This window comes from Phoenix dactylifera, chromosome 13 (genome assembly GCF_051530095.1).
Source record: "Phoenix dactylifera cultivar Ajwa chromosome 13, Ajwa_hap1_PhDact_Kaust_v1.1, whole genome shotgun sequence".
In the NCBI taxonomy this organism is placed as follows: domain Eukaryota; kingdom Viridiplantae; phylum Streptophyta; class Magnoliopsida; order Arecales; family Arecaceae; genus Phoenix; species Phoenix dactylifera.
Window position 1 is genome coordinate 25,579,236 of NC_143202.1, and position 27,862 is coordinate 25,607,097.

Sequence of the window (27,862 nt, forward strand, 5' to 3'; positions counted from 1 at the left end):
TATTTATCATAATTAGCAGAATTAGCAATAGTGCCGTAAACAAGGCTCAGCTTGAAATGTGCTCAATAGATATCCAATTACCGGATGAACTCATCCTTGGGTACACTGATCTTTATCCTCAAAAAAAAAAAAAACACACACACACTGATCTTTATCTTCAAAGAATCCTATCTTGTATGATATTGGATCTGCATTTATCATAAAACAAATTAATAAGATAAATATGGAAAGAAACTACAACTATACGTTTTAGAAATATGGCATATGACACTTTTTGGAGGGGGAGGGGGTGGGGGAGAGGAAACAGCGTAAAGGGAGCTATTGTGACACAAAAAATGCTGGGTTTGTAGCTAGGGATCACCTATCCGGTAGGAAATTCTACCTCGTTTTGTCAAAAAACACAAGGATTGGGTAATGATGTCCCAAAAAAGATGAATCAAGATGAAGGCAACATGTAAACATTCTTTTATAAAAACATATTGCTTTTACAACATTATCGCCTAAAAAACAAACACTTACTCAACATTTACAAATCACTAAAAAATATTTTACTAATCTAACAATCTATAATTAATTTAAATTTGATATGATTTATTTTTTTAAAAAATAATGAAGAATATATAGATGTTATAGATTTAATAATAATAATTATATCAAAATCAAATGAAAAATAGCATTACCAAAATAATTATCTAATATTTCAACTTGACCAAGTTATGATCTAAAAAAAAAAATTCAACAATGTGGCTCAATCTTTTTTTGACTTGTAGACCCATTTGAATCATAAAAAAATAGTAAGTTCCAGTAGAGGTTTGATCTTTTTCTTAATAGATTTTTCGAATGTCTACACTTCTAAATAAGAAATTGTTTGAATATCCTTATAAAGTTGCTATTTGCATGTATACTTTTATAACTTTTTTTTTTTGCATACTACCCATAAAGGTATTTCAGTTATTTTAGTTTTAAGCCATTTATTTTTTAACATCATTAGATGGTACGAACAAATATTAATTTTATAAAAATATTTATATAATTTTATATGTTTAGATAGATATATATATATATATATATATATATATATATATATATATATATATATATATATAAGTCTAAAAAAATGCTGCTTGTTCTTCCCCAGCTATGGTGGAGCCCATGAGCTAATTGTGGTCATGCGATAGTCCCCATAGCAGCATCAATTGTCGTGGCCCAAAAAAGTGTGGTGCAAAGTTAAGACAAATGAAACGAGAGTTAAAAGACCTATAAGTCTGACTGGGCACTTTATTTGTGGCTCATCATTTAGGAAAATTTTAATGGACCTAGTAGTCTTCTATTTTTTTTACTTTGTGTAGCCTTTTTGTTAACGATGTAGCTGGCTGTACTTGTATGAAAGCAGTATGAGCAGCAGATGGACCAAAAAAAAAACCTATCAAACCAACAACACCGAAGGATGGCATAGCCTGAAAGCTAACCCTGGGGTGAAGATGGAGATCATGGGCATTCTAGGGATTGGGGAGCAGGATGGCACACTGAGCTATTTGGGGGTCCCGATCACAGGCAAACGCCTACGTAGGGCGGAGTGCATTCAAATGGAGCAGGGCATCAGGCGCAGACTAGAGGAATGGCAGACCAGCGCTCTCTCCATGATGGGGAGAGTCATCTTGGTATAGTTAGCCTTGAGTTCGATCCATGTTTATTTGTAATCCCATACCATAGTGTTGTTGGCTACGTTGTGGGGTATGGAGAGGCAGTTTCAGAGCTTCTTACGGGGCGTTAGAGGAGCAGGAGTGGAGTTCATCTTTTGGCTTAGGAGACTGTCTATCAGCCGATCAGGAGTGGAGGTGGAGGTTTGGAAATTCACTCCCTAATTGAGAAACGGGAGCTTCTCCCGACCAAAGTAGCAACCATATTTCTTTTGGAGCTGAGTAGCATCTGGGGTGCCTTGATGTGGGCGAAGTATGGGGATCCAGCTGACATATCTGTATTCCGTACTAGCCGTCGTAGCTCTTTTGTCTGGAGGAAGATTTGTGCCCATGCCCCGATGGTCCTACCAGAGATCAGATGGGAGATTGAAGATGGCTGGGGTATTGACATTTTGGAGGATAGCTGGTTCTCTGAGGTCCCACTCCGAAACTAGCCTACTATGATTGATGTAGACTGTCTTGAGGGGCGCAAAGTTCATGATTTACTTACCCCGGGGGGGCAGGCATGGGACACAGATCTTGTTCGACAGGCCTTTGGGGAGCAGCTAGCCGAGTGCATCCTCTCTATATCGATTCCATCTATGGGGGCGGCGGATAGGAGGGTGTGGAGCATGACAGGGAGGTCGGAGGTGAGCGCCCGAGACTTAGCCCGGATGGTTGAGAGGGTTCCGAGCAGGCAGATTGAGGAGAGCTGGATCTGGAGGCTGCACGCCCATCCACAATCGGCCATGTTTGTCTGCTAGGTGGCTTGAGGATGCTTACCCACCAGAGGTACACTGGTTTGGCGTGGTGTGCATGTCCCCTCCGAGTGTCCGACATGTCCGGAGATGGAGGAGTCCATCTTCCATGCTATCTTTGGATGCCCGAGGGCCACCTAAATCTGGGGATATGCTTGGGTCCCCCATGATCCACACCTGGGGTGGTCATCGACGGAGGGCTTCCTGCTCTTCTTGGAGACTTCAGTGAGGAGGTCGGGTCTGGAGGGACTGGGGACCAGAGCTGCCTATCTAGCCTACCACTGTCGGCTGGATAGGAATGCCCGGGTTTTCGACGACAACAGAGTTCAACCGAGGGTGGTTACGGACAGGACCCTTCGTCATGCGAAGGAGATCTCCTGCGCCAGCACACTGTCGTCCCTTGGGACGGCTGGGGAAATATGGGGTTCCTCTCTTGCTCCGATAGCGTCCAGGACCATACAGGTCTCTGGGGAGCCCCCACCCTCTTGTTTCCTCAAGGTTAATTTTGACGGAAATGTCGGAGAGGAAGGGTGTACCGGAGGCAACAGCTTCATTATCAGGGACCACGAGGCTCGACTAATTGCGGCGGGAGGTCGGTGGATTTTTGACACGTCTGTGGTCTGCACGGAGCTTAGGGCTGCATGGGAAGGAGTCACCTATGCGAGACAGGTGCTGGGTGCGGACCGCATTTTGCTTGAGGGAGACTCGGCCATGGTGATAGAGTGGATATGAGGCCGAGGTCGCGATGAGAGTTCGAGTATGCTACTTTGTGATGTTCGTAGACTCTTAGACGAGGATGATCTCTCATAGGCTAATCACATCTACAAGAAGGCGAATAGTGTGACTGATTGGGTGGCCTCATTTGCGGTCTACCACTCGAAAAGGTTCACCTGGGGCGATGGTGCATCAGTGCCCCATTTTTTTGTTATTTTTTTTTATAATTTTGTTGGTTGGGCGATGGTGCATCAGTGCCCCTTTTTTTTGTTATTTTTTTTTCTAATTTAGTTGGTTGTATCACGTTCGGCGTGTGTAAGTTGTAGTTGCAAAAAAAAATAATAATAATAATAAATAAAATAAAAATAAATGAAGAAGATGGCATAGCCTCTGTCCTCGATAAACTCCTCCTTCGTTCCTTGTCTCTCCCCCACCTCTTCTTCGGTCCCCAACCCCACTGATCGCCTCCTCTTCTTCCCTCCTCCTCGCTTCTTGTCTCCCCGTCTCTCCTTTAATCTCCATTTCCGGAGGAGAGCTCGACCTCGATCTCTCGTGGCTTCCGTGGCCTCCTCCGCCTGCTACGAGAAGGAGCTCGCCGCTGCGAAGGAGGTCTCCTCTCTCGCCGCTCGCCTCTGCCACGTACTGTGGCGAATGAGAGTTCTCTGGTCTCTTTTCTATGGTGATTTGGAGAGGTTTGCACTGGAAAGCGGTTCTTTTGATTCTGGTATCGAGATCTGGAATAAATATGTGCCTTTTTTTCGTGTCTTTTTTTTTCTGTTGAGATTCTTTTCCTGTCTTTCAATTGCTCTTGTTTGGACTGTTTTATCTGTTAAAAATCGCATTTTTTCTGAACTGGGATATGGTTTTTGTTGATTTGTTCTTTAATTCGTCTCCTGTGACTTTTCTAGGTTGCCATTTTTTATTTTTCTGATATGTCTTTTGATACTTTATGCCTAGCTTTAGTTATTGTATCTGAGCTTTTGAAGGGAACTGGGTATGTCTAGGATAGCAAGACGGCCCTTTGAGAACTTTTCTAGGTTGCCATTTGCAACTGGCAACAGTTGTGAGATGCCTTGGAGGCGCCATAGATTTTGTCTACTTCAGTGATAAGTAATCTTGAGTGGTATATCCTTTATAAAATTATTAGTTTTATTATTGATGAATTATTGTTAAAATTATATTTTTTAATCGAATCTTTCCTTTATGATTATGTCTCTATTGCTAGTTTTTATCATTGAATTTTGCTCAAAATTTGATTCATATCCAAAAAAAGTATCCCATTTATATCCATATTTGGATAAAAAAAATTGGATATGTTTAATATGTGATTCATATCTGTATCCATTTATGACAAATATAGATATGCTTAATATCCGATTCGTATCTGTATTTGTTTAGAACAAATATGGATATTAATTTTGATATCCATTTAATATCCGTATCTGTTTTCATATTCGTTGAAAAATATGGATACAAATATGGATATACCAATACGCAATCCGTATCCGATCCATTTTCAACCCTAGTTAACACATGTAAACACGTCTTTTTTTTCCTTTTTGCTCTTTTCTTTTCCTTCATTATAGTTCAAAATTATGGATGTTTGCTTTTGTTTCTTTTGCAGACGGTACAACGGGCACTTGTGCATTCAGATGTCCAATCAAAATCTGATAAGAGTCCTGGTACAGTAGCAGATTATGGTATATTACCACATTTTAATTATTTCTGTTGCTTATGTTTTATTTCTGACACCACATAATCGTTTGTTGCTTCTGATTAATGGTCTTCAATATGCATAGCTTAAAAAGTTTACTTCCATATCCATTCAAATAGTAGGACAGTTGTTCTACAAATGATAAATCATTTACAAGTTGGAGCAAATTAATTAAGTTGATCCATTTCTTCATTTGAAATTTCCAGGAAGCTCTTTCAAATAAATTGAATGCATCTTCTTCATTTCCTCACTTAAATATGGTTCTCATTTTCATTAAATAAAGTAAACAAAGGTAGAATAAGGAAAAAATTCACAATGTGGGCATGATCTCCAGACCATGTGTTAGAGGGAGATAGATCACAGCAGGGTGTATCTATGAAAGAGGAGCATAGCATGCCTAACAAAGGAATTCTAGATATATAGCATAGATGTAGTACAATCTGGTATTATATTAAGATGTCCAGAAAATACTAATTAAAAATATATGATGGATTAATGCTTGTTAGTCATTAAGTAAGCTTTTCTGTTCTTGGTAAAGTCGGTAAACAATAAAATGATGTTGATTTTGTAAAAAAATATGTCGCAATCAAGAGACTAGAGATCCTATAATGCCCACAAATGATCTTATGATAATAGTGTAACTATGGCCTCTATCTTTTTCCTTTTCCTTTACTTTCTTTCTTCTCTTTGGGCATGTGAGTCTTGTATTTATTTATGATATGACAGAAATGGGTATGTCCACTAGGTAGATGAGCTGGGAAGTGGAGGATCAAGAGTTGCTTTAGTAACTCTATAGCTTCTTAGCACATGAAATGTTCAACTTACTACAATTCTCTAGCAACATACTTCTCCTAATTTGCAGGTTCACAAGCATTAGTCAGCCTTGTTTTGAAGATGGAACTTCCATCTGAATCCTTTTCTTTAGTGGCTGAGGAGGTGCATGAACTTGACTTTAGATTCCAAAGTTTGTTGTGAATTAATTATGACAGTTACCTGAGAGCTATAATGATATTCTCCTGTAGGATTCCGGTGACCTATGTATGGACGGTGCTCAAGAAACACTAAGACGCATCACTAAGCTTGTTAACAACACTCTACTGATGGTAGATATAATATTACTTTGTCTGAGGAAGATGTGCTTGCTGCCATTGATAGTGGCCAATCTGAAGGGGTCCCTATTGGCCAACATTGGGTTTTGGGCCCTATAAATGGCACAGAAGGGTGAGCATGGTAATTTAAGCTTGAAAGTTTGAGTTCTGATCATATATAATAATGTTTGACTTCAAAAGGAAGATGCAATTAATTATTTTTCTTTTTTTGAGTTGATGCATTGATTGATAAGGATTAATCTAATACCTCTATAGAATTAATAAAAAAGTTGTGACTGGCTGCTGTGAATAACTAAAGGTATGGTGACATTATTTTGACAGTAAAAATTTGACCTTAGTTGACATTCAAATCTTTGTATGTCAATCTTTTAGAGTTATGATTGCTCTGATGTGGGCTGACTTTAGAACTGGCTTTGTGCATACATCTATTTGTGGTTGCATTGTGTATTGCTACATGGCTAATGATTTTTCCTCTTTGGCTTTACAATTTCTTGGTTGTTTAACAATGTACCTGCACACTTGCAAGCACATATTTGGATGTATTGATGTTTGAAATGGTGGTTTAATAATCTACACATTTGTATGTGTTATCATCATCTATATATATTAGATGGAAGTATTGAATGTAGTTTAAAATAACTGCACGTTGTATTAATTTGATTGTTCACTTGTGCTGTTACCAATATATGCACTCCTAGGGGGCTAAGTACCACATTAGCATGTACAATATATGAATTAATTGTTAAACTATGATTTCATGATTATTTTGTTTTTTGACAGGTTAAGAAGAATACACACACATAAAAGAGGAGTTTTCAATAGTATGAAAAAAAATGTTTCCATATGAGGTTGAGTGTAAGTTCAATTCCTGCCTAATGTGCAGACTTGATAGATGGTCTTCTCTCTCTCTCTCTCTCTCCTCCCCATCCCAAAAGGAAAGAACGATACAAAGTGATATGCTGTGAGGGTACACAAGAAACAACAACGCAGCTTAATAGGGGAGCATGAAAAAAACTTGCCATGCACGGAAAAAGTTTATTAAGGCTTTATTTAGAGATCATTATGTACATTGTGAGGGAGCCGTGACTAGCATGACAAGCAGCTGTGGCTAGATTTTGACTTAGGTTATGATGAGTCCAATTTTTTAAACTTCTTATGGATAAATCTATTATTGCTAATCCTACTTGATAAAATGGTTAAGAGATACACAATGATTATTATATGTGATATAAAATTAGTTTAATAGGCATTGGTATTTTCAGAGCGTTACGTGCTTATCCAATGCTGTTGACGCTCGAGGAAATGCCTCAAAAAAATGTAAATGAATCATATAACATTGCGTGGTCAAATGAGGCTGAGGAAGAGGTTCAAACATATAATTATAGACATTTGAAAGAAAAGACTCTTCCTTGTTGTGATGGATGTGCATTAAAACATGAAGGATGGAGTTGTTAATTGGTGATCTAAGAGAAAGCTTAACAATTGACAAAACAGCAGTGATAGTTTAGATATTCATATCATAGCAGTGAGAGAGGCTTTAATATTTGTCAAAAGGTCATAGATCAAATAGCATGAAAGGGTTGGAAATATTATGTGCACCAACAAAGGGTTTATCCACATCAAGTCATTCTTTCTAACTAATTTTCTATCTCCCCGGATCAATATATATATATATATGTAGGATTCAAATTCTAACTCTTATATAATGTGGTCGATTAAACTCTTTTTGTCCCTATAAGTACTGATTAGAACTTCTCATAGCACTCTAGCATATGTTTGCCTGATTCACCTCCTCTCTGTCTCCATTACCCCCTTTCTATGTACACAATCTCTCTCTCTCTCTCATTATCTTTCTTACATAAAAACACATATTAATCTCTTTCTCTCTCTCCTCTCTTTCTCTGATATCTAAGGTTTTTTTATTTAAAAATTCTTAAAATTGGTAACCTATTAGATGGGTTAATATAAATTCTCTTTTTTACCCTTCTTTAAATGAATGGGGAAATTGAAATAAAAAATGAAGCAAATTCTAATTTATATTTATAGATGCCATTCAAGCTATATACAACAGCTATAGCAGCAACAACAACTAAAACAACGACGATGATGATAGTGCTCAATCATCAACAACATCCTATAGCTCTAGAACAATGGGTAGATCATATATTGAAGGATTTTTTGGTTTGAAAAATTCTTAATTGGTAACCTACTAAACCAATTAACGTATAAATTCTCTTCTTTACCCCTCTTTATATGAATGAAGGAATTTGAAACAAAAAAAGTGCATCGAAGCAAATCCCAAATTATTTTTATATAGGTTCTTCAAGCTATATATGATAGCAGTAAGAATTGAAACAATAGCAACAATAATAACAATGATGATGATAATAATGATTATGGCGATACTGATAATCATCATCATCATATGAGACACAAGTTGTGGGTACGTCAATTCGGTTCTATGTTGAAGGGACTAAGCTGATTCACAGCAATCATGAGCCATCTTTATATCATCGGCAATGTTTTCTGCATCCATGGAGATTCCGGCCAATCCGCTTCTGGCAAACCCTGCAAAGTATAGCCCATTTTCTCCTTTCCAATGGTTTGGAAATTTTGCTACAGGAAACCCATCTTGGCCAAGGAGACCAAAATCATCCTACATCCATATATTAGTTTTGTGAACTACAGCCCAAGTAAGTTAAATGAAAAGAATTACATCCAAGGATTAAAAATCAATTGATAATTTCCTTATACCTTTAACCAACTTTTTACTTTGCTTTGATAGCCGGTTGCAAAAACTATTGCATCGAACTGATATGACTTGTCATCGGTAAAAAGTACCTCATTGCCTTGTATGCTTGATAGCCCTTTGACAACCTATTCAATAAACACATGCAAAACAAACGTTATCAAAATCAGACACATGCAAATTACTTGGCCTATCCCTTGCATGATATTATGAAGAAATTAATTGAAAGTAAAATAGCATAAATAATTTGGGATTTTGGCTAGTCAAGAAAAATAAAATAGTTACCTGAATCTCACCACTTTTGATCTTTGCTACAGTACCAACATCAATAACTGATGATCTACCGGTCGCAATCTTAAGAGAGAGAGGGCCTAGTTTTGGCCTTGTAATCCCATATTTAGACAAATCTCCATATTTAAGATTGCTAAGCATAAGAAGTAAGGTGTCCACCAAACGAACATTGAGGTATTTTACTAAAACCATCCCCATGTATATCAACTCCTTGGTCATCACATGGAACTGTTACAAGAGCCCAAAAGCAAAATTACATCTACTAGACAAATATGTTCTAACTAATAAAATACAACACCTATGGATTATCCTTAGTTGCACCGTACTTTTATAAGGGGCATATGGTGTTTAAAAATACAGCAAATCCAACCTGTTGTGTATTTCTAGCATGATATTGATTATATTTGCAAGTATGAAATATTGGATACAACTACTTTTATAAAACATACAAACCCCTATAAAGCTAATTGTAATACTAATGTAGAGCATGTTTCAAGATAAATCTAGTTACCGGGCTTTGGATGGTGATGGCGGTTTTTGCTCCAAAGTTTGAGAGATCATAAGCAATCTCCATGCCTGAGTTACCGCTTCCAACAACTAGAACATTCTTGCCAGTGTAAGCAGCCCCCGACTTGTAAAAAGAAGAGTGGACGACCTCCCCAGAGAAGGTCTTCAAACCCGGGATATCCGGTATCATCCCTTCATCATTCTCTCCGGTGGCCACGACCAGGAACTTTGCCGTGTACTCTTTGACCTCCCCTGTGACCTTGTCACAAGCCATTATGCTCCATGTTCCTTTGTATTTGTCATAATTAGCAGAATCAACAACAGTGCAATATACAATATTCGGCTTGAAACGTGCTTGATAGTTATCTAGGTACTGGATGAATTGATCCTTGGGTATGAAGGTTGGGAACGTGCTAGGGTAAGGCATGTGCGGCAGCTCACAAAATTGCTTGGCAAGGTGAAGCTTCAGACGATCATATGCCCTCTTTCTCCAAAGAGAAGCACTGCAATCCTCTTTCTCTAGTATGATGTTTGGAATGGAGAACATGTTTAGACATGCAGCAGTGGCAAGGCCTGATGGACCAGCTCCCACGATCAGCACCTCCTTCTTCATTGTAACCTTGATGAGATCAAAGGCTTCAAATTGGCTACAAGTATGGTATCGCGAATGTCACCCTAAAGGACTTTTACCTCCAATTATCCCACTTGCCGACCCCATTACATCCTCCTGCTTATATACATGCACCAATATCCCTTTTTGTTTTTGAAATAGTTTAATATTTGCTATTATTTCACTAAATCTAGTAATGATCTCCCGAATATAACTCTAATGGATCCTTATTTTGAGCTTGCTTCCCTATCATGGCCTTCTGCTTATATACATGCACTTGGTATGACGGGTCAATATCCATCTCTATTTTGTATGTGGATAAGATTTGCAATAATTCCACCAAAACTAGCAAAAGTGGAACTTTCTAATTTTCAACCTTTGTAATGACCAAATCCCTTTTTAAAAAAGGTAGGGGGACACGCATGCACTATAATTATGCACACTTAATTGAATTCGAATCTCAGGTTGCTAAGCAAATGGATGATTGAAATAAACCGTTGTTGCAAAACCTTGAGATATGCTTGTGAATTACCAAATTTCATTATATTTATCATAATTAGCAGAATCAGCAATAGTGCCGTAAACAAGGCTCAGCTTGAAATGTGCTCAATAGATATCCAATTACCGGATGAACTCATCCTTGGGTACACTGATCTTTATCCTCAAAAAAAAAAAAAAAACACACACACTGATCTTTATCTTCAAAGAATCCTATCTTGTATGATATTGGATCTGCATTTATCATAAAACAAATTAATAAGATAAATATGGAAAGAAACTACAACTATACGTTTTAGAAATATGGCATATGACACTTTTGGATGGGGAGGGGGAGGGGGTGGGGGAGAGGAAACAGCGTAAAGGGAGCTATTGTGACACAAAAAATGCTGGGTTTGTAGCTAGGGGTCACCTATCAGGTAGGAAATTCTACCTCGTTTTTGTCAAAAAAATACAAGGATTGGGTAATAATGTCCCAAAAAAGATGAATCAAGATGAAGGCAACATGTAAACATTCTTTTATAAAAACATGTTGCTTTTACAACATGCTCGCCTAAAAAATAAATAATAACTCAACATTTACAAATCACTAAAAAATATTTTACTAATCTAAGCATCTATAATTAATTTAAATTTGATATGATTTATTTTTTAAAAAATAATGAAGAATATATAGATGTCATAGATTCAATAATAATAATTATATCAAAATCAAATGAAAAATAGCATTACCAAAATAATCATCTAATATTTCAACTTGATCAAGTTATGATCTAAAAAAAATTTCGACAATGTGGCACAATCTTTTTTTTGACTTGTAGACCCATTTGAATCATAAAAAAAGGGTAAATTCCAGCAGAGTTTTGATCTTTTTCTTAATAGATTTTTCGACTGTATATACTTCTAAATATAAAAAATTGCTTGAATATTCTTGTAAAGTTGCTATTTGCGTGTATACTCTTATAACTTTTTTTTTTGCATACTATCCATAAAGGTATTTCAGTTATTTTAGTTTTAAGCTATTTATTTTTTAACATTATTAGATGGTACGAACAAATATTAATTTTATAAAAATATTTATATAATTTTATATGTTTATATATATATATATATATATAAGTCTAAAAAAAATGCTGCTTGTTCTTCCCCAGCTATGGTGGAGCCCACGAGCTAATTGTGGTCGTGCGATAGTCCCCATAGCAGCATCAATTTTCGTGGCCCAAAAAAGTGTGGTGCAAAGTTAAAGACAAATGAAACGAGAGTTAAAAGACCTATAAGTCTGACTGGGCACTTCATTTGTGGCTCATCATTTGGGAAAATTTTAGTGGACCCAGCAGTCTTCTATTTTTTTTACTTTGCGTAGCCTTTTTGTTAGCGATGTAGCTGGTTGTACTCGTATGAAAGCAGTATGAGCAGCAGATGGACCAGAAAAAAAACCTATCAAACCAACAACACCGAAGGATGGCATAGCTTGAAAGCTAACCCTGGGGTGAAGATGGAGATCATGGGCATTCTAGGGATTGGGGAGCAGGATGGCACTCTGAGCTATTTGGGGGTCTCGATCACGGGCAGACGCCTGCGTAGGGCGGAGTGCATTCAGATGGAGCAAGGCATCAGGCATAGACTAGAGGGATGGCAGACCAACGCTCTCTCCATGATGGGGAGAGTCATCTTAGTACGGTTAGCCCTGAGGTCGATCCATGTTTATTTGTAGTCCCATACCATGGGGTTGTTGGCTGCATTGCGGGGTATGGAGAGGCAGTTCCAGAGCTTCTTAGAGGGGCAGGAGTGGAGTTCATCTTTTGGCTTAGGAGACGGTCTATCAGCCGATCAGGAGTGGAGGTGGAGGTTTGGAAATTCACTCCCTAATTGAGAAACGGGAGCTTCTCCCGACCAAAGTAGCAACCAGATTTCTTTTGGAGCTGAGTAGCATCTGGGGTGCCTTGATGTGGGCGAAGTATGGGGATCCAGCTGACATATCTGTATTCCGTACTAGCTGTCGTAGCTCTTTTGTCTGGAGGAAGATTTGTGCCCATGCCCCGATGGTCCTACCAGAGATCAGATGGGAGATTGAAGATGGCTGGGGTATTGACATTTTGGAGGATAGCTGGTTCTCTGAGGTCCCACTCCGAAACTAGCCTACTATGATTGATGTAGACTGTCTTGAGGGGCGCAAAGTTCATGATTTACTTACCCCGGGGGGGCAGGCATGGGACACAGATCTTGTTCGACAGGCCTTTGGGGAGCAGCTAGCCGAGTGCATCCTCTCTATATCGATTCCATCTATGGGGCGGCGGATAGGAGGGTGTGGAGCATGACAGGGAGGTCGGAGGTGAGCGCCCGAGACTTAGCCCGGATGGTTGAGAGGGTTCCGAGCAGGCAGATTGAGGAGAGCTGGATCTGGAGGCTGCATGCCCATCCACAATCGGCCATGTTTGTCTGCTAGGTGGCTTGAGGATGCTTACCCACCAGAGGTACACTGGTTTGGCGTGGTGTGCATGTCCCCTCCGAGTGTCCGACGTGTCTGGAGATGGAGGAGTCCATCTTCCATGCTATCTTTGGATGCCCGAGGGCCACCTAAATCTGGGGATATGCTTGGGTCCCCCATGATCCACACCTGGGGTGGTCATCGACGGAGGGCTTCCTGCTCTTCTTGGAGACTTCAGTGAGGAGGTCGGGTCTGGAGGGACTGGGGACCAGAGCTGCCTATCTAGCCTACCACTGTCGGCTGGATAGGAATGCCCAGATTTTCGACGACAACAGAGTTCAACCGAGGGTGGTTACGGACAGGACCCTTCGTCATGCGAAGGAGATCTCCTGCGCCAGCACACTGTCGTCCCTTGGGACGGCTGGGGAAATATGGGGTTCCTCTCTTGCTCCGATAGCGTCGAGAACCATACAGGTCTCTGGGGAGCCCCCACCCTCTTGTTTCCTCAAGGTTAATTTTGACGGAAATGTCGGAGAGGAAGGGTGTACCGGAGGCAACAGCTTCATTATCAGGGACCACGAGGCTCGACTGATTGCGGCGGGAGGTCGGTGGATTTTTGACACGTCTGTGGTCTGCACGGAGCTTAGGGCTGCATGGGAAGGAGTCACCTATGCGAGGCGGGTGCTGGGTGCGGACCGCATTTTGCTTGAGGGAGACTCGGCCATGGTGATAGAGTGGATATGAGGCCGGGGTCGCGATGAGAGTTCGAGTATGCTACTTTGTGATGTTCGTAGACTCTTAGACGAGGATGGCCTCTCATAGGCTAATCACATCTACAAGAAGGCGAATAGTGTGACTGATTGGGTGGCCTCATTTGCGGTCTACCACTCGGAAAGGTTCACCTGGGGCGATGGTGCATCAGTGCCCCATTTTTTTGTTATTTTTTTTATAATTTTGTTGGTTGGGCGATGGTGCATCAGTGCCCCTTTTTTTTGTTATTTTTTTTTCTAATTTTGTTGGTTGTATCACGTTCGGCGTGTGTAAGTTGTAGTTGGAAAAAAATAATAATAATAATAATAAATAAAAATAAAAATAAATGAAGAAGATGGCATAGCCTCTGTCCTCGATAAACTCCTCCTTCGTTCCTTGTCTCTCCCCCACCTCTTCTTCGGTCCCCAACCCCACTGATCGCCTCCTCTTCTTCCCTCCTCCTCGCTTCTTGTCTCCCCGTCTCTCCGTTAATCTCCATTTCCGGAGGAGAGCTCGACCTCGATCTCTCGTGGCTTCCGTGGCCTCCTCCGCCTGCTACGAGAAGGAGCTCGCCGCTGCGAAGGAGGTCTCCTCTCTCGCCGCTCGCCTCTGCCACGTACTGTGGCGAATGAGAGTTCTCTGGTCTCTTTTCTATGGTGATTTGGAGAGGTTTGCACTGGAAAGCGGTTCTTTTGATTCTGGTATCGAGATCTGGAATAAATATGTGCCTTTTTTTCGTGTCTTTTTTTTTCTGTTGAGATTCTTTTCCTGTCTTTCAATTGCTCTTGTTTGGACTGTTTTATCTGTTAAAAATCGCATTTTTTCTGAACTGGGATATGGTTTTTGTTGATTTGTTCTTTAATTCGTCTCCTGTGACTTTTCTAGGTTGCCATTTTTTATTTTTCTGATATGTCTTTTGATACTTTATGCCTAGCTTTAGTTATTGTATCTGAGCTTTTGAAGGGAACTGGGTATGTCTAGGATAGCAAGACGGCCCTTTGAGAACTTTTCTAGGTTGCCATTTGCAACTGGCAACAGTTGTGAGATGCCTTGGAGGCGCCATAGATTTTGTCTACTTCAGTGATAAGTAATCTTGAGTGGTATATCCTTTATAAAATTATTAGTTTTATTATTGATGAATTATTGTTAAAATTATATTTTTTAATCGAATCTTTCCTTTATGATTATGTCTCTATTGCTAGTTTTCATCATTGAATTTTGCTCAAAATTTGATTAATATCCAAAAAAGTATCCCATTTATATCCATATTTGGATAAAAAAATTGGATATGTTTAATATGTGATTCATATCTGTATCCATTTATGACAAATATAGATATGCTTAATATCCGATTCGTATCTGTATTTGTTTAGAACAAATATGGATATTAATTTTGATATCCATTTAATATCCGTATCTGTATTCATATTCGTTGAAAAATATGGATACAAATATGGATATACCAATACGCAATCCGTATCCGATCCATTTTCAACCCTAGTTAACACATGTAAACACGTCTTTTTTTTCCTTTTTGCTCTTTCCTTTTCCTTCATTATAGTTCAAAATTATGGATGTTTGCTTTTGTTTCTTTTGCAGACGGTACAACGGGCACTTGTGCATTCAGATGTCCTATCAAAATCTGATAAGAGTCCTGGTACGGTAGCAGATTATGGTATATTACCACATTTTAATTATTCTGTTGCTTATGTTTTATTTCTGACACCACATAATCGTTTGTTGCTTCTGATTAATGGTCTTCAATATGCATAGCTTAAAAAGTTTACTTCCATATCCATTCAAATAGTAGGACAGTTGTTCTACAAATGATAAATCATTTACAAGTTGGAGCAAATTAATTAAGTTGATCCATTTCTTCATTTGAAATTTCCAGGAAGCTCTTTCAAATAAATTGAATGCATCTTCTTCATTTCCTTACTTAAATATGGTTCTCATTTTCATTAAATAACGTAAACAAAGGTAGAATAAGGAAAAAATTCACAATGTGGGCATGCTCTCCAGACCATGTGTTAGAGGGAGATAGATCACAGCAGGGTGTATCTATGAAAGAGGAGCATAGCATGCCTAACAAAGGAATTCTAGATATATAGCATAGATGTAGTACAATCTGGTATTATTTTAAGATGTCCAGAAAATACTAATTAAAAATATATGATGGATTAATGCTTGTTAGTCATTAAGTAAGCTTTTCTGTTCTTGGTAAAGTCGGTAAACAATAAAATGATGTTGATTTTGTAAAAAAATATGTCGCAATCAAGAGACTAGAGATCCTATAATGCCCACAAATGATCTTATGATAATAGTGTAACTATGGCCTCTATCTTTTTCCTTTTCCTTTACTTTCTTTCTTCTCTTTTGGCATGTGAGTCTTGTATTTATTTATGATATGACAGAAATGGGTATGTCCACTAGGTAGATGAGCTGGGAAGTGGAGGATCAAGAGTTGCTTTAGTAACTCTATAGCTTCTTAGCACATGAAATGTTCAACTTACTACAATTCTCTAGCAACATACTTCTCCTAATTTGCAGGTTCACAAGCATTAGTCAGCCTTGTTTTGAAGATGGAACTTCCATCTGAATCCTTTTCTTTAGTGGCTGAGGAGGTGCATGAACTTGACTTTAGATTCCAAAGTTTGTTGTGAATTAATTATGACAGTTACCTGAGAGCTATAATGATATTCTCCTGTAGGATTCCGGTGACCTATGTATGGACGGTGCTCAAGAAACACTAAGACGCATCACTAAGCTTGTTAACAACACTCTACTGATGGTAGATATAATATTACTTTGTCTGAGGAAGATGTGCTTGCTGCCATTGATAGTGGCCAATCTGAAGGGGTCCCTATTGGCCAACATTGGGTTTTGGGCCCTATAAATGGCACAGAAGGGTGAGCATGGTAATTTAAGCTTGAAAGTTTGAGTTCTGATCATATATAATAATGTTTGACTCCAAAAGGAAGATGCAATTTATTTTTCTTTTTTTGAGTTGATGCATTGATTGATAAGGATTAATCTAATACCTCTATAGAATTAATAAAAAAGTTGTGACTGGCTGCTGTGAATAACTAAAGGTATGGTGACATTATTTTGACAGTAAAAATTTGACCTTAGTTGACATTCAAATCTTTGTATGTCAATCTTTTAGAGTTATGATTGCTCTGATGTGGGCTGACTTTAGAACTGGCTTTGTGCATACATCTATTTGTGGTTCCATTGTGTATTGCTACATGGCTAATGATTTTTCCTCTTTGGCTTTACAATTTCTTGGTTGTTTAACAATGTACCTGCACACTTGCAAGCACATATTTGGATGTATTGATGTTTGAATTAGTGGTTTAATAATCTACACATTTGTATGTGTTATCATTATCTATATATATTAGATGGAAGTATTGAATGTAGTTTAAAATAACTGCACGTTGTATTAATTTGATTGTTGTGCTGTTACCAATATATGCACTCCTAGGGGGCTAAGTACCACATTAGCATGTACAACACATTCTATGCTTCTTGTTCTGTAATGCTGTTACTTAATCCTTTCTTTTATATGTATACAAATGTGCTAGCTTCCCAATGAACATTACAATAGCCTAGCTTCGACATTATTCTGCATGGGCAATGAATTAATTGTTAAACTATGATTTCATGATTATTTTGTTTTTTGACAGGTTAAGAAGAATACACACATATAAAAGAGGAGTTTTCAATAGTATGAAAAAAATGTTTCCATATGAGGTTGAGTGTAAGTTCAATTCCTCCCTAATGTGAGGACTTGATAGATGGTCGCCTCTCTCTCTCTCTCTCCCCCATCCCAAAAGGAAAGAACGATACAAAGTGATATGCTGTGAGGGTACATGAGAAACAACAACGCAGCTTGATAGGGGAGCATGAAAAAAACTTGCCATGCACGGAAAAAGTGTATTAAGGCTTTATTTAGAGATCATTATGTACATTATGAGGGAGCCGTGACTAGTATGACAAGCAGCTGTGGCTAGATTTTGACTTAGGATATGATGAGTCCAATTTCTTAAACTTCTTATAGATAAATCTATTATTGCTAATCCTACTGGATAAAATGGTTAAGAGATACACTACAATGATTGTTATATGTGATATAAAATTAGTAAAATAGGCATTGGTATTTTCAGAGCATTACGTGCTTATCCAATGCTTTTGACGCTTGAGGAAATGCGTCAAAAAAACGTAAATGAATCATATAACATTGCATGGTCAAATGAGGCTGAGGAAAAGGTTCAAACATATAATTATAGACATTAGAAAGAAAAGACTCTTCCTTGTTGTGATGGATGTGCATTAAAACATGAAGGATGGAGTTGTTAATTGGTGATCTAAGAGAAAGCTTAATAATTGACAAAACAGCAGTGATAGTTTAGATATTCATATCATAGCAGTGAGAGAGGTTTTAATATTTGTCAAAAGGTCATAGATCAAATAGCTTGAAAGGGTTGGAAATATTATGTGCACCAACAAAGGGTTTATCCTTTAGACCAAAACATATGGAGAAGGCTTTAGTCAGACCCCAATTTAATGGGAATGAAACTGTAATTTCTGGAAATGTTATCTTCAAACTTAAGTGAAATCAATTATTTAGGCTCCCGCCTTCATTCTCATCAATTGCCTTTGTGAATATGGCAGCATAGGAGTTTATTGAATTATCATTTAATTTAACTGATATTATGTTCTCTGTGTTTCTGAAACAAACATCATGCCAAGTAACATAAGAAAACCTGCACATTACGGCAATAGCAATATTGAATGATTAAGAGATTGCTGGTGAACTGGCATTTGAGGTGCTAGAATATTGCTATGAGAATATGCTGATAGGATCAAACAACAATTGATTAGGTACATGTAGGCGTGAAAGTTCTAATACATTGTAATTCTAAATATTTATTCTCAGACCACAGAATATGGAACTAATACAAGCTATAATGCAATTGAATCATGTTCTTGTGATATACAGTCTAAATACAAAATTCTATGTCAATTTCTGTTGGTATCTGTCTGTTCAGCAAAAAGAGGAATTGAAAGCCACCTTAATTCTTGTCAAAGTTGACTGCTATTTTATAATATGTGTCTTGGATACATAGGATGACTTGGAAGTTTCTGTTCTAGTTCTTTCATGCCATTTGACATTTTCTTTTCCCACTCTCATGCATATGAATTCTAAATCAGGTTCCTAAGAGGAGATCAATTTGCAATTGCTTTGGCACTGCTTGATGAAGGAAGAATAGTGTTGGGTGTTTTGGCATGTCCAAATCTTCCTCTAAATCCAGACAATTATTCTTTGCAAAAGCAAATTGGTTGTCTTCTCTCTTCTAAAATTGGGGATGGAGCTTTCGTGCAGTCACTTGATGGCTCTTCACCGACAATGATTAAAATTCTCTGTATTGACTTTGTCACTTGCTGCGAGCATTTAATCGCTGTCTGACTTTTATTGACTTCCCTTTAGATACGTGTCAGTGCCATTGAAAATTAAGAGGATGGGTTATTCTTTGAGTCATTTGAAGCAGCACATTCCATGCATGATTTATCTAGTGTAATAGCAAAGGTATTACAGGCTAGGACTCTTTTGTATCCAAATTCAGAGAGATCTAGTACAATCTTATTCTGATGTTCCTTGTAGAAACTTGGCGTCCAAAAACCTTCCAATTAGAATTGATAGCCAGGCAAAATACGGTGCTCTGGCCTGAGGAGATGCTGCTATACATTTACGTTTCCCACATAAAGGCTATCGTGAGGAGATATGGGACCATGCAGCTGGTTCTATTGTCGTCATTGGTAAAAACTGTCAGACCTTTTTTTTTTTGGTAAAAAGATAGGAGGGGAGGGGGAGGGACCAGCCCACCCGCGTAGCAGCCCCATTACTGGGCCCCCCTTCCACTAGGGAATGTTCGATACAGGTCGCAGGTTTCGCGTGCCTTCCCCGACCCGTGGGCTCACCCCACTGGGTTCACCGCCTCACGTGTGGGTACGTCACCCCAGCGCCACCAAGGTAGTAGCCTGGTGGTAAGGGGGCGATAATTCCGCCCAAGTTGCCCGGGTTCGAAACGCGCGGGCGTCGATTAAATTAGGGGTCAGACCTTTTGTTCTCATGCTTATTCAACTGATATGGAATTTTGGAGGCCTAATGCTACAGGGCCATATATATTTGGAAATGAATTACGTATTATGTTGTCAGATCTCATGACTGTGTTTCCTGGTGGTTTACAGAAGCTGGTGGCGTAGTGACTGGCGCAGCAGGAAATAATTTGGATTTTTCCAAGGGGAGGTACCTTGATCTTGACAGTGGCATCATTGTCACAAATAAGAAGCTAATGCCAGCACTGTTGAAAGCCATACAAGATGCTGTGAGAGAGATCTCAATCTGCTTGCCTCTTATAACTAATACATGTAGTTTCGACTAGCTGTTATGTCTGTCAGTTCATGCCTGTAATTTTCTGAAATTTGGATTGAAAGCTTTGGTCAGACATGGCACGGCAGTCAACTGACCTGCATATCCACCAGTATCGACAATAATTTCATCTCAGCAGAAGTTGGATTTGTATATTGTTAGTTTTGTTACTTGAAAATTCGAAAGCATTCCTCTCTTTATTGTGTTTCAAGAACTATTCCTTGCTTAAATGTATTCTTTACTTCCAGCATATGAAGCATTGCTATCCTTCGTTGAAGCTTGCTGATATGTGTTATCACATCAGTGAATCGGAAACAACAACACATGGATGGAAGTTTACTCCAACAATTTGATGTAATATCATTAGCCACAACAACCTTGATATCTGAAACATGCTGAGTTCTCGGTTTTTCCCCTCCGGCTAACTGGGCATGTGGACTCCCAAGTGAATGGTGGATTTGGTTCTCTTATGTCTTGGTTTATTATCATCAAGGCTCATCTCTAGTATTGATGTGAACCACCCTGAGCCTTTATCCATGGTTTCTGAACCTCCATCCATAGTCCAAGGAAGCCACCTGTCCATGTATTGTGTGCGTAAAATCCTTCTAAATAAAGCTATGACTGGCATATTTACACTTCCATGGGATTGATTCTCTATTCAGAGACACAAGTTTGGTTCATCAATACGACTTGAGTTAATTGCAAGGATCTTATATGACTACTTGTATGGATACGGTACAAATTATATTGATGCAATAGGTAATTGTGACAGGAGTTGTTTATCAGGTGATCAGTAGCTAGGCTAAACAGGTACTTCAGGTGGGTAGTTTCCAGGGTGCTTCTTGATTGACGTTTCTTGCTTGCGAAAGGTTGGAAGGAAGTTGATCATAAACATCTATGAATAGATCAGTAAGAGGTGGTTTCTCCTCTGTTTCTGCAACCTGAATTGCAAGCAAAAAATATCCTAGGAAAGGAGATGCTTGAAATGTGTTTGAATACAAAAATGTTGTAAAACTACCACCTTTTCTAACATTGTTTCTAGATTCAGATTCTGCAGCATCAGTCATGTCTTTCGATCCATTTTCGATATATGTAGACAGGATATCGTGCTGTTCTCCAGTGTTCAATCTCATCCATAGATAGGTGGGCGATGATGACCTACTCTGTATTTAAGTGCCTCGGCATTAATTTCAAATGAGCAAAATGCCGAGATTAGCTTGTATTGTTATTTTTTTTAACTAAAAACGAGAGCATCATACATAATATATACAGATACAACCAAAAAAGTCAGGGCAACTCCACCTCTCCTACCCAAAGGTGGTCTTCTGAATGGTTGGCAACAAAAGAGGCAATCTAATCTGCAGCTCCATTGGCCTCTCTAAACATGTGCTTCGCCTAGAGCTCATATTGTTAGTCCGCATGATGCCTTAGATAAGAAAAATCTGCACCTCAACTAAAATAGGACTTTTTTTCCTTTACGTCCATCTCAGTGGCTGCATGCACTGCACTGTAGACAGCACGAGCACCATTCCCATTGCTAGTTGTAGGACTACTGATGACCCAACCGTAAAATAACTAGCACCTCCATTGCAGCATGGAAATCTCCTGCCACATCAGATGCAATCAAAAAAATTAACCATAGCATAAGTGGGTGTTGCGGCAGGCAGAGAAAATAATGAAACAAGAAGAAAAAGAAGAACAGAAAAAGAACAAGTGCATACAATATTTATATGGTTTCATCTATTGACCTACATCTACAGGTAGAGATTATAAACTACAAGATTTCCTCACAAAATGCTTGATTGCTCTCTTCTCTTGGGGTTATAAGAGATGTATATGATATAGTCGATTTATACTCGAACTAATGTTTCTCCAATAATCAGGTTACGCCAATAAGTCGATTTAGACTCGAATTGGTGTCTCTAGAACTTATAAACTCAAGACATTCTCAATTGGAGGTATCATTGGTCTAAGCTAAGTCTAATTTCTAAGAGCTTTTGGGCGTGGTTTACAACATACAATGTACAAAATTTTGAGGTGCAAATGGCACGACCATGTGTCTGGATGCAAGCTTACTACCAAATTTTCATGTCTGGATGCAAGCTTGCTACCAAATTTTATCTTGTTGAGCTGCATGATTCACCTGTTAGGTATAGGAGCCATGATTTATGGACATGGCAACGATTCACGAGAGCAGCCTTCTCTCAGCACATTTGGCCATATCTGGTATGATAAACACCAAACCATGCCCACTGAATGATCAGTGGTTTAATTGTCTAATTCTAAAGCTCTCCTCCAGTCTATCCTCATTGTTTGGCCGGTCCTGGAGAAAGGATACAAATTAGGCCAGTTTAGTTGGCTTCCAATCATATCCAACCTAATTATTTTTGATGTTTTGGACTACGGACTTGGTGCAATTCTACGCAACCCCATTCACTTATCAAATTGAGTCAATTTGCCTTCCTTTTAGATTAAGTTTTAGGTGCTTCATGAAATAATATATGTTTAGTTTAACCTACTCCATTAGACATTTGTTTAAAAGCATGACTAACCTCAACTGGAGCTCATGTCTTACTCTGGGGACCATAACCAGCCAATAAGTCTTAATTTCCTTGAGTATGAAGTCCAAATATAATAACCTAGAGTCAACCATGTGTTGCTCTGATGCCATCAGCATAATTGCATTGGAACATTGCTCTTAGTTCCCACTTAATCCACATCATAACCATGATTAGCCACAAGACAAAAATAAGATGCTTAATCTATTCAAGTAGGCGTCTTTTGGTGTCAATGTCAATCAAAAAGCTTATGCATTTGAGCCCAAAGGCACCTCTTTGTGCAATCATCACGGCCATGAACCCGGGTTTGGTCGGAAAGAACAAAAGCCTAACCACACCCCAAAAGGTCTTGTTTGGGCTTTTCCGTGATAGAGGCGAGAGAACCCGAGGCCATGGCATCCAACCTAAGTGGTTGGATGGAAGCTTACATGGAGCCCTCACCCACAGCATGCACATGGCTACATGAGCATTCCTTCTTATGCATGCTTTATTCGATTTGGAGCATGAGAAAACTTGACACTTTAAAGAACTATATGTTTGTTTATTGGCACTAATTCCTTGTTTAGGGGAGGTGGAGATGATTAGGAGTTCAATGGGGTTACGAGCTCATTAAGCAAAAGATGGTGGCTTTATTTTATATGGGCAGTTCATGAGAGGGATGTCAGGTTTTGGAATTGATAGGTGTAACCTCGCGAGGCAGTTGGTCAACCACCTCTCTCGCTCTTTGAGTGTACACTTGGTTTCATTTCTAGCAACCAGATATGTCTTCATGAATAAAATTTTTAGAGATATAAAATTATTACTATTAATAAAATTTCATCAATCATCCATATTATGTAACAATTGGGTTTCTAAATCTTGTATAAGTACTCTATATCTATTTAGAGAATAATCGATGCGGGACTAAATGCCTGCATGGATCCTCACATACTCTTTTTATTTAAGCCTTGACATCCTAGTCAGACTCATGGTTCAAATCCATTCAAATCTAATCACAAGTACCACGATCAGTCTGTGGTCAACTCCAATGGATCTGTGCTGCAGTGTCCTCTAGTACAGATAAGTTATGGGCTAGGACCACTCTGATATTATTTATAACAACCTAAAATATTATCCAAAATAACTAGCTGGAAGGTATTATTTGGGTTTCTTGATTCTATATAATTACCCAAGATATATCTGGAGAATAACCGATGTGGGGACTAAACATATGCCTGCACGGATTCTTCTTAGCAATGCTTATGCTTCTTCTCATTTAATGAATCCAAGAATTAATACACAATCCAATGATTAATTTTATAGATATTGATAAATGATGCGTCCAATTAAGAATAGTTGGAGCCAAGTATTATAATCGACATCTAGTATCTAAATATTGTATATGAATCCGGACCGGTGAATTTGAGTAACATAAGATATTTGAGTTTTATGAGAGCGCATGCATGTTTGGATGCTTCTCATAAAATTTGTTTGCAAAATGATTAGGCTATAAAATCTAAAAATGAATTTTATGAAAAACAACTTTCCCTCATGTGTACCATAAGACATGTTCTATATAAAAAAAGAACATATTAATTTGTTGCAACTCCTTTTATGAAAATCTATAAACATCCAAAAAGTCTGATAGTTGATAGGCACGCTCCAACAAAATTAAGAGGGTAGATGATGGAAAAAAGTACCATAGTTCAATACAAAGGTTTGGATCAACCTTGAAACCCGTAGTAAATGAATGTTTAAATGTTATAAGGTTTCCCATTAAGCAGAAAATGCTGCAATTTGGTAACCACATCATACATCTCAAACTAGATATGCCACTGAATTAATGCTTTTCCATCAAAACTATTGTACAGAGACTTCAAATTGATATCGCCTAAAATGTCTCAACTTTAATGTTCTTTGTCATTGGTTGGGCAGTTTAACTACTTTTAACTCAAAGCCTACAAAGTCTTGGTGGGTCCAAGCACCGGTTTGGAAGGGAGCTCCACTTCCACTCATTTGCACCAAAATCCTCCCTCGCCGCGCGTGCCTTCGTGCATGTATGAGCTTATCCCATTGACGACAGAGATAGCGAAAGGCTTGCGTAAGCGCCACCCATCCCCTCAAGAAAAATTAGACAAAAGCAAGTCTTTTGCTTTGTGGCACAACAAAGCCACCAAACCATCACAACGTGCATAGAAAAAGAGATGAATTGGAGAAGAATTCAAGGAAAAGAGGCTATGAGGAATGCCCACCAAGTTCTTAGGGGCCCTCCCCATCGAATAGCCTATAATACGTGCTCCAAACACAGTCCCAATAGCCCAAAAAAGAGAGGAGCCCATTTGAATCGCTTAGAATGATCTCAAGAAACCAAGTACTTTCACATTAATACCAGTGTTATTGGAGACAACAATATGAAAGAGTGCTAACGCCAAACTAGAGGATTGCAATTATACATTGGCGAGGTTTGTTTCCTAGCTATCAGCCTTTGCCCAAGCAGGCATTCCGGTCTAGTTTGGCAAGCTTACTTCATCAAGATCATCCAATGATAAGAAAACTTCATCCAAGCATGAAAGCTCCATCCCATCATCATGGAAGTTCTGTGAAGCACAGCTCGACTCGTAGACTCGACATATGACCCACTTGTTGGGTTCCTAATGATCATGGAAAGAATCAAGTAGTTGTCAGGCTCATTAGAAGAATTGAAAGAAACCCATGGAGGAAGAAGCGACTACCAGAAAATAATTACAGAAATATGAGAGAGAATGACTATATAAGGTGGCAAAAAGACTTACTATTCTTGTGATGCTTCTCTTCTTGAGAGACCTTCTGCTACTACCACGACTGCTGGAACTACTAAGAACGCCATCCAGTAAATGATATTCATGCATTACCCAATTGGTTTTCATCCCCTCGGGAGGTTCTCCAACGTAAAATATGAGAGTTCTTTTCAAGCCAACACTAATATCACCGCTTGTTATGGACTCCTCGATGCCGATGGGTTTCCAGTAGCCATTGGCAGTCTCCGTGTTTTGGGCCCTATGGGTGAAGAAATACCAATATCTGCCTCCTTGAAGAGCTTTACCTTCATACAATGTATTCCATAGGAATCCTATTATCTTTTGCTAAACAGGAGAAAAGGATAAGCTGAAGGAACGAAATATACTTAAGAGTAGGGCAATATGCTAACCGTTGAGATCCCATGGATCACAGTAGTGCAGATCAATGGTAGGAACGATGTCAGGCCTGCATGGAAGGCGAGCCGCTTTGCGTTGGAGGAAATGGACGACGAGCTCTTGTTCGGAAGGGAAGAAGTGGAAACCAGGTGGGAGGCTGGTGGTTCCTTCTCCCATAATGATGTAGAAACTAAGATGAGAAGAAGAGGTGAAGATGAGAGCTAGTGATGAAAAGAAAGAGATGGAGGAATGGTTTTAAAGACAATAGGGTGGTTTACCCAAAAAAAAAAAAGTACTAGAGTGGTTGGTGGTCCTTTAGTGGTTTAAATGGTATGTGTATGTGTGCGTGTGCGCGTGTGCGCGTGTGCGAGTGTGCGTGTGAATGTGCGTAAGAGAAAGAGAGAGAGGATGTATACAGAAAGTTGAGGCGGCTGCCAACTTAAAGTGGAAGTGCTTCGAAAACATGAAAGGATGTATACATGCAAGGAGATGATACACACGCTCCCTTTTATACTATAGAAAGTTACTCTTTTTATCTGAAGCTGGTAGTAGAGCGAGAGAAGAGCACACTGTTCGCGTAACAATACGTAAGAATTCCTTAGAACAAGGCAGTCACCAGCATTGTATCGATTAGGGTCGACCCAAAGCGGTAATATCATGTATATTTCTCGTATAATTCTTTGTGGCAGCTCACAATAGATCGACATTTCTTTCTAAGTCAAATGCTATCGATTGGCGACGAAAATTCAGTAACCTTATTTCTTCTCTAGATGCCAAGATTGCTTGCTACTTATAGATTAATCATTAATTATTCAATTTTGCTTGTTTGAAAGGAGAATTTTTTCAAGCATAATCCAAAAATAATGTCCTAGGTTACTTAGATATTGTGTCCGAAGTACTTTTTTTTTTTTGTGAGAAAGGGAGCTTAATGTATCTATACCATAATTGTCTTTAAGTCCAAATTTTTGAGCATCTTTGGTTACTAGGTCGGTATTAAAAAAATTGAAGGAAACGAAAAGTATATTAAAAAATGATGTTGATGATGCATGTTGCGTCTTTATAAATGTCATGTAAAGGTGCTTTCCCCCAAGTCAATACTATAAAGCCAAAGACATTTGTCACTAGTCTCGTCAATATTTTATCTCTTCTTTCTTTGTTTTCCGGTTGGTAAGGGTGCAATCCGTGTACCCTTCGTTAACCAATTTGAAATTACGACTTCATCGCACATAATTGGAACCTGGTCATGATTGGAAAGAAAAGGAGATGACAGCATAGCATAGAGTTTATCAAGTTGGGCCGTTCTGTCGTGAACCATCCCATCTTATGATTAATGGGCCGGAGAAAAGAATTCCAAGTAGAAACTTTCAAATTGGCAATTGATTAATACCCTCCACCTTTTTCACATAGGTGCTCTCTCTCTCTCTCTCTCCCTCTCTCTCTAGATTATTTGGAGATTGTTATACAATATCTCAAAGTATTCTTTTGCCATGCTTTTTTGGTAGCAAAAAATAGTATTAACAAGCTCAAAGGATCCAACTCTAGTCCTGGTTGATCCTAGAGATGAGCTACTTTTGGATAAAATTGCCCTAGATCCTCGCTGCCTAGAAGCCTCAAAGATGACTACAATAAGAAAATATAAATTAAATAATTAGTAATATAATGGCAAGATTTTTAATTTGTGCAGTAAGAGGACTCTTTAGAGGGTTGTCCATCAAATGCTGCTCTCGCCCAAGCATACTTAACTATGAAGTTCAAATATTTGTAAGAATCATCTAAACCATGAAATATAACATAGCAAACTGAATCTTAAACCATCGCAGTCACCCATTACTTAGAATGTTAGTGTATCCAAAACAACTCCAATGAAAAAAACCGTACACAACAGGGTGGAGAAAACCACTAAAATTGC

General features: G+C 38.6%; 2 protein-coding genes and 1 pseudogene across 3 annotated transcripts; 1 reads left to right on the forward strand and 2 right to left on the reverse strand.

Annotated features, from left to right (window-relative positions):
• The first annotated feature begins 3,451 nt into the window (after positions 1-3,451).
• Positions 3,452-20,454, forward strand: LOC103713848 (3'(2'),5'-bisphosphate nucleotidase 1-like; annotated as a pseudogene). The gene is made up of 7 exons (XR_015972595.2): positions 3,452-3,843; positions 4,776-4,833; positions 15,407-15,482; positions 16,358-16,431; positions 16,518-16,716; positions 19,025-19,630; positions 20,063-20,454. The product of XR_015972595.2 is annotated as a 3'(2'),5'-bisphosphate nucleotidase 1-like (transcript).
• On the reverse strand, positions 8,448-10,537 carry LOC103699475 (putative indole-3-pyruvate monooxygenase YUCCA10). Its single transcript, XM_008781494.5, has 4 exons — positions 9,526-10,537; positions 9,009-9,242; positions 8,729-8,851; positions 8,448-8,630 (listed from the first exon to the last, which is right to left on the reverse strand). Exons 1-4 carry the CDS (start codon positions 10,132-10,134, stop codon positions 8,448-8,450), a joined length of 1,149 nt encoding a protein of 382 aa, XP_008779716.2. The 5' UTR covers positions 10,135-10,537.
• Positions 20,455-24,591: 4,137 nt separating the features above from the next.
• On the reverse strand, positions 24,592-26,176 carry LOC120112252 (NAC domain-containing protein 104-like). Its single transcript, XM_008800848.5, has 3 exons — positions 25,968-26,176; positions 25,573-25,862; positions 24,592-25,431 (listed from the first exon to the last, which is right to left on the reverse strand). Exons 1-3 carry the CDS (start codon positions 26,128-26,130, stop codon positions 25,288-25,290), a joined length of 597 nt encoding a protein of 198 aa, XP_008799070.4. The 5' UTR covers positions 26,131-26,176; the 3' UTR covers positions 24,592-25,287.
• Between the last annotated feature and the right edge of the window lie 1,686 nt (positions 26,177-27,862).